The 8,123-nt window shown below is 37.9% G+C and overlaps 1 protein-coding gene across 1 annotated transcript in view; it reads left to right on the top strand.

Annotated features, from left to right (window-relative positions):
* Positions 1–2,481, top strand: part of LOC108363442 (RNA-directed DNA polymerase from mobile element jockey-like) — an 8,564-nt gene extending 6,083 nt beyond the window's left edge. The window contains exon 3 of the mRNA XM_017616807.1: positions 2,468–2,481. Within this exon, the coding sequence (XP_017472296.1) occupies positions 2,468–2,481 (14 nt within the window). The remainder of the gene's footprint in view (positions 1–2,467) is intronic.
* The last annotated feature ends 5,642 nt before the right edge of the window (positions 2,482–8,123 follow it).

Below are 8,123 nucleotides of genomic sequence, written 5' to 3'. Positions count from 1 at the left end.
GAATCACCGTCTTATGCTGTTATAGAACAACGGATGGATGGAACTCATCAACAACTCCATCAAGCCCTTCTGCCGCCATATGCTGGTATTTTTAACGCCGAATTAACAGCAATTAAATTTGCCGTCCAACACGCAACCAGAATCAAAAAACGGGCCGTCATTTTCTCGGATAGCTTGAGTGTGCTAAAATCGTTAATGGACCGAAATAGTGAAGCGCACAGATACGTAGTGGGGAGAATTAATAAACACGACGATATTAAACTGACATGGATACCCGGACACATGGGGATAACAGGCAATGAGCTAGGAGACAAAGCTGCTAAACAAGCTTTTAGTGTGCCACTTGTAGCAGAGTCTCCTTGCTTGGTCACTGCCATGACGAATTTCCATAGATCGTACCTCAGAGCAACCAGAGATAGATTGTGGGAATCGTCCAAGTGTTTTTTAAGGACCCACAACGTCAGATGTGACCGACTGAACTATCATAAGGACCTTTCACGCGAAAAATGCATAACAATAGCAAGAATGAGAGTAGGCGTAAGCAAATTTACATCTGAGCATTACTACAGTCGCGTAGCTCAACGGGAATGTAACGAACCCCTCAGTATAGAACACATCCTTAAGGACTGTCCCATCTCCGGTTATAGCAATAACTTGACTGCAACTCTAGACTGCAGTGATGAACATACAATAAAGTTGCTAAGCGACGCCCTCAACAAACACAACCTGCTGCATGAAATATAATTTTGCTTGCGAGGCAAATGGCCTAGTCGCCGAGCCTCCTAATATATTTTATAAATTGATTTATAAAATATAATATTAATAAATAAATAAATAAATCTTATATGGGGTATCAAAATCATTTTAAATAATTTAATTTTTCCTGCTTTGGAAATAGTTTTCGTTAATCTATGCAATAAATTTACTTTCTTTGCTATTTTACCATTTATATATTCAATATGTTCTTTAAATGTCAAATTGTTATCTATAATTACCCCTAGATACTTATGCCTTTGAACCCATTCTAGCGTTGTAGAACCCTTGTTCTCACTTCGGCTTCTTCCCTAAATCTAGTCTTACCTAATGCCATACATGTTGTTTTCTGTACATTAACACATAATTGATTCTTACATAACCATTCGCATACGGTAGTTAATTCTTCATTAATTTTGCTACTCAGATCCAGTACATCTTTTCCACTTATATAAATCAGTGTGTCATCTGCAAACATATGTACTTTACAATGTTGCAATACTTCTGGTAAGTCATTTATGTACATTATGAACAACAACGGCCCCAGTTTACTTCCCTGTGGAACACCACTTTTGACTTCTTTCTCATCTGACACTACATTATTAAATCTCACAGTTTGATATCTTTCACTTAGGTAATCTTCCAACCATTCATAAACCCAACCAGTAATGTTATACATTTCCCTTAATTTTTTTAACAATAGTTTTCTATTTATTGTTTCAAATGCTCTTTTGTAGTCTAGAAAAACTGCAAATGTTCCTTCTCCTTTATCAATTGTTTTTAGCAAATCTTCAATAACAAGTTGTAAAGCCGACTCTGTGCTATATTGCTCCCTTAAGCCTGATTGGTGTTTTATCAGCAATCTATTTTCTGATATATACTTTAATAATGTTTTGTGTACTAAGGTCTCTATCACTTTTTCTATTACTGGGAGAGTATTAATTGGCCTGAGGTCATTACAATGAACACTTCCCTTGATTTTGGCAACAGGCACAATCACTGATGTTTTTACTTATTTCGGCATCATTTTTTGTGCAAGTGACTGTTGAACAATATCTGTTACTACATCTACAACTTATGCCATCGGGGCCATTCGTAATTTTTAGATTTTTGACAATTTTTTCAACAGTTCCCTTATCTACATCTTGAAACTCACTGAGGGAAATGTTTTCATTTCTCAATTCCATTTCGTAGCTATTTCCATTGGATATAGTTTCGACAATTTCATCTACGCTACCAACGAAAAACTGATTTAGTCCATTTGCTATTTCATCTGCATTAAACACATGTTGATTTCCAATTATAACACTCTTCATTTGCTTAGGTTCGGCTCTATATAGAGTTTTCAGATGTTTCCAAAGTTTCTTTGGCTCTTTCTTCAGTCGTTCAAAACTATCCTCATGATATTTCTTCTTTGCATTCCTCCAAATATTAATAAATTTATTTCTACATTGTTTATATAGCTCCCACGCCTCTAAATACCAGTAGCCTGTTTCTTTCAACAGGAGAAATCTATTATAAGCTACATCCCTTTCCACCATGCGTTGTTTAATTTCTGCCGAAAACCACGGACACGGTTTACTTCGTACCCACATATCCGGTCTCCTGCCTTCCTGTATACTCTCACTCAATATTTGTTTTAAAAAGTGATATTTTGTCCCACAATCCATGTTTAAACTACTTTTATTTCTTAATTTATTCTGTACTACTTTAGATACCACTTCGTAATCAATCTTTCCCTTCATAAGAAACTTTTTTCGCTCACCTGTAGAACATGTGAGTCACCCTAAAATCGCAATATCAGTTATATAATGATCCGATATCCTTGGTGTGTGTAGTACTGTACATTTCATGTTTATATTATCGGTTATCACCAAAGGGGGGGGGGGTCGACTGGTCGAATTTCATGTTGAAATACAGAAATCATTTCTCTTTTAGCAATCAGACCATTAACATTTAAAACTATTAGACGCCTCTTAGATTCATTTACCTTTGTTTTGGATTGCTATATGCTTTCATACATAATTGTTCTTCTTTTCATGCTCATTCTTCTTTGATAAACAGGACACTCGCTACTGAGTACACTGTGGCTACAATCTAAATTTAATTGTAGCTTACCGTTTGCCTTCACACAATTCGGGAGCACGCCATAATCCCGACTTTGGAGATCCCGACTAGACAGAATCCAGACAATTTTTAAAAATCCAGACAATACAAAATCCAGACAGGACATAATACAGACATAACAAAATCTCGACCAAATAAAATACAGATAACACATTATTCAGACAAGACAAAATCCCGACGACTCAAAATCCCGACAAGACACAATCCAGACAAAAATAAATTACAATGCGTCCGGAAATGAAATTGATGACTTATGCTTAAATATAAACGGTTACCACTCCACATTTTTCGCTTCTTCACTGCAAGGAGCCTAACCCTCTCGACAACCATTTTACTACAAGGGCGAAGGCTGCGTATTCTCGTCGATGGCAAACTAATTCCAACGGTGAATAACCGGAAAATACGATAGCGTACCACTTGTCACGTAAAAAGACATTTTTCGGATTATGACACACGTGAACGTACTCTTTGCTCCATTTAGCTTATACTGCCTGACGTATCACGTAATTTTCTTACGTATCGTTTTCGATCCATGAAAGGATGTTACGATTCGAGCCCAGATCTAGCGCTCGTTCCCGGCGCATACAACCGAAATTGCCAACCAAGTACAGAGCCGTAGTCCTCAATTCGGCAGTACTTGGCCAAAGACAAAGAAACGGTGTTGCAACCATACAAAGCCGTCCGGTTCTAAATTATACAGCGCCTGTGTGCTCGCCGGGTACAATTGGTTCGCAGTGGACGAAACTAAAGACATGCCACAATACAACACCCTGGACAACCAGAGGATGTCTTCTGATGTCGCCAGAACATAACATCCAAAGTGAAGCCGAAATTATCCCAGTAAGGTGCAACAGTTGTCAGCACTCGGACTTGCTTGAGCTGAAGGACCAGATCCAGCACTACGCACAGCACTCCTGGGACTGGGACTGTACAGACAGGCTATTAACGGCATTTACAAACTCCAGTCAAGTGAATGCCGTCATCAGTGCCAATCACCAAATCTCCTGGGCCTACCGTTAGTTTAGCCTGCGGACAATTACGGGCTAAGCAAGGCCTTACAACAATAACAACAACTGTGTCTTTTATACATAATTTTTGAGTGAAAACAGAAGACAATCATGACAAAAATCCCGACAAAATATAAAACTACTTAAAAAATCGCGCGATTAAAAAATCGGGATTTCTTGTCTTGATTGTGTCTTGTCGGGATTATGTAAGGTCGGGATTGTGTCTTGTCGGGATTACGTGCATTGTATTGCTGCCGCCAGATGATTCCCTCCACATTTTACACATATTTTTCCACCTTTCATGCATCGCGATAATGCCAAATACTCATGTACTCTACACCTCTCCCAATGACGCGCGCGCGATTTTTTAATTATTGGGTGTATAATGAAATCCCGATATACAAAATACCGAAATACAGAATCCCGAAAGACATTATCCAGACACGACCAAATCCCGACCAGACATAATCCAGACACGACCAAATCCCCACCATACATAAGCCCGACAAGACACAATCCCGACCATACATAATCCCAACAAGACACAATCCAGACAAGAAATCCCGACAAAATATAATTACAAAATCGCGCCATTTTTTTTTAATATTTTTATATTTTGTCGGGATTTTTGTCATGATTGTCTTTGTTACGTAGTGTTCGACACGAGTGTTTGCTTTGTAATGAATCTTCATTTGTTCCTTTTGTCATTTGCTTCTTACTTATTAACTTGCATACATAGGGTTGCCAACTACTTGCACAACATCTCCCTTTTGTTTTCCGATACAATATAATTAGAAACATATTTGACTAAATATGTACGTAAATTTGAAATTAAAGTAATACAATACAATTAAAAACATATTTGGCTAGATATAGATATACATTCGAAACTAAAGTACTGTGCTTACATGTAAGTGGGACAATTAGCTAAAGATCTAACTTTTGCGGTGGAGCTATTCTACGACCGCTTCTGGTGGTGATGACATTTTCTTTAATAGTTTGGTTTTTTGCGCTTAGAGTACTAGTGTTCTCGAGTTCCGGTTGTGATATATCGATATCACTTCCCTTTCTCGCACCCGACTCCGTCTTTTCGTTTATATCTGGCTCATTGTTTGCCATATTATTACTGCTGTTATTTACTTCGGAGCTATTTAACATCGATGGTTTTTGTTCTGGAATTTTCATGATATCCACACTATTTCTTCTGTACAGATTTTTGTTTTCATCTAAAATTGTAAAAAACCTAGGTTCCTCACATTTTTGTACAATTTGACCTGGTACCCATAGGAACTTAGGATTTTTCTTATAATAAATTCGATCTCCTTTCTGAACTGGTTTCAACTCTTTTGCAGTTCTGTTATACCTGCGTGTCACTTCTTCAAGTCTTTGTTTGCACCGATTTTTGAGCGATTTCTGGTCTACTATTTTGGCTTTCATTTCTGTTCTAACTAGCGGTAATTTTGTTCTAAGCGTTCGCGACATTAACAGTTCAGCTGGACTGGGCATATTATTTTTAAGTGTGGTCCGATAGTGCAACAAAGCTATATACGGATCTGATCCCGTTTCTTGACTCTTAGTTGTATATATATATATATATAGTAGTTTTTTAATAGTTTGTATAGACCTTTCAGCGAGACCATTCGAGCGAGAATGATATGGACTAGAGGTGTGATGATCAATTTTCCACTCGTTACAAAAGTGCCTGAACTCCTGGGAGCTAAATGTTAACAGGACTACTGGAATACCCTGCCTCGAAAAAATTGACTTAAACTTTATAACAACCTGTTGGCACGAGTAACCGCCACTTAGATGTTCGATTTCTATATATTTGGAGAAGTAATCAACTACTAAAAGATACATTTTGTTATTAAATTCAAATAAATCCGCCCCTAACTTGTACCAGGGAACATCAACCACTTCGTGACTTAACAGCGATTCCTTACAATTTGAATTTCTGTGCCTTACGCAAGATTCACACCCTGTCACTAGGTTAAAAATGTCGTTATTTATGTTCGGCCAATAAACAGATCTTCGAGCTAACTCTTGACATCGCTGGATGCCCATATGTCCTTCATGAATATAGGATAACATTTTTGTTCTCAAAGATTTGGGTACAATTACCCGGTTATTTTTTAATAATATCCCTTTGATTTCGTTTATGTCGTCCCTGAATGCGTAATATGGGCTTACATCGGGGTCCACTTCTTTCTTTGACGATGGCCAACCTGTCTTTAAATATCTACAGATTTTTTGGAAGACCGGGTCCTGACCCGTTGCTTTTTTAATATCCTCTATCTCCCTTTCTGGTAAGGCTACGTGTGCAATTACTGCGTTGCAATGTAAGTCGAGTTCTTTGTCTACGTTGGCGTCCGTTATTTCTTTAATCGGGGCTCTGGATAGGGTGTCAGCTATATACATTTGTGTACCAGGCTTATACTTAACGGTCAAGTTGTACATTAACAGTCGTAGTCTAAATCTTTGAAGACGTGCCGGTATTTTATATAAAGGCTTATCGAAAAGAGGTACAAGTGGTTTGTGGTCTGTTTCTACCGTGATGTTTTTTTCCGTATAGGTACTGGTGAAATTTTGTACAACCAAACAAAATTGCGAACATCTCTTTCTCAATTTGAGCGTAATTAACCTGACTATTAGACAGAGAGGCTGACGCATAAGCAAGAGGATTAATACCATGCTCCTACTGCAAACTGGGATGCATCAACAGACAACGTTACTGGTTGATTTGGATCGAAGTACGCTAAAACAGGCGTTTTTGTAAGTTCTTGTTTCAAGTATTCAACTTCCTTATCATGAACGTCCTGCCAGTGCCATAATTAATCACTTTTGAGTAAATTGCGTAAGTTTTGGTTTTTTGCTGACAAGTTTTTGATGAAAGAACCCAGGTAGTTGACCATACCTAAGAATCGTTGAAGGTCTTTTACATTAGTGGGTTTTGGCATTTCAGCAATTGATTTTACTCTCTCCGGATCGACCTGTATGCCCTCTTTATGAAAATGTGCCCTATAAATTTAAGTTTTTCCTTAAGAATATTGGATTTACTCCTATTAAACCGTAACCCTACTTCATTTGCTCTTTTCAACACCTTTTCCAGTATTTTACTGTGCTCTTTTACATCTTCCGCATGTATCAGAAAATCGTCCATATATATAATCAAACCCTGAATGTCCCCAAATAGCCTCACCATTTCCGCATGAAATATTTCAGGTGCGTGCTGCTTTTATGCCAAAAGGCAGACGTAAAAACTTGTAACAACCGAACGGAGTTATAAACGTACATAACTTCGAAGACTCCTCATTTAATGGGATCATCCAAAAGCCCGAACTGGCATCTAATGTGCTAAATACTCGAGACCCAAACATTTTAGACTTGCATTCTTCCACCGTAGGCAACGTAAAACGCGGCATTACTATTGCTTTATTTAAATTTTTGGGATCTAGACATATCCGTAAATTGCCATTTGGTTTGGTCACAATCACAATAGAGCTAACCCATTCTGTTGGGCCTTCTACCGGCTCTATAACGTTAAGGTCCATCATTCGTTTCACTTCCCGCTTTAAAGGTTCGTACAAACTAAACGGAATTCTACGCGATGCGTCCACGGTTGGGATACTACCTTCCGTCAGTTGTAAACCACACTTTCTTTTTAATACACCCAATCCACTAAACGTTTCAGAGTACTTTTCCAACAAATCTTCACTCTTTATTTCATTAACCATCTTTATAAGCTCTAACTCTTTTGCTGTAGGTAAACCTAAGACATTTTGGCAACTCATTTTTAGTATGTAAAATATCGCCTCAAAGGTTTTGTTTGCATACTCGAATTTAAGGTTAGTTGTACCAACTACTTCCAGTTTTTCACCACTGAAAGTTCTAATTGTATTCTTTACATTGTAATTTATTTGCGCTTTTAACAAATCTGCTGTTGCTTTCGAGATCAAATTCACTTGTGACCCTGTATCGACCTGACATCTTAACTCTACTTTACTTATGTATATATTTATGTACCATACATCTTTGCTTTTGTAAGTATCCGCCTGCCGCTCGCTGATTTCGCCAACAAATAACGCGCTTTCCTCTTCGCCTTCATCCGCCTCATACATACACATCTGCTGCCCTGAATTGTCCTCTGCTCTGTCTACTACTTTTTCGACTGCTCTCACATACATACGGGAATTTCCACCGCCGTTAGTTTTTTTTCGCATATAACACATTTTAGCA

The sequence above is a fragment of the Rhagoletis zephyria genome, unplaced genomic scaffold (genome assembly GCF_001687245.7).
Source record: "Rhagoletis zephyria isolate East Lansing unplaced genomic scaffold, Rhagoletis_zephyria_1.1 Rzeph_scaffold_01280, whole genome shotgun sequence".
Lineage (NCBI taxonomy): Eukaryota > Metazoa > Arthropoda > Insecta > Diptera > Tephritidae > Rhagoletis > Rhagoletis zephyria.
The sequence above is the reverse complement of the archived record's forward strand: the minus strand, read 5'-3'. Positions and strand labels throughout refer to the sequence as shown.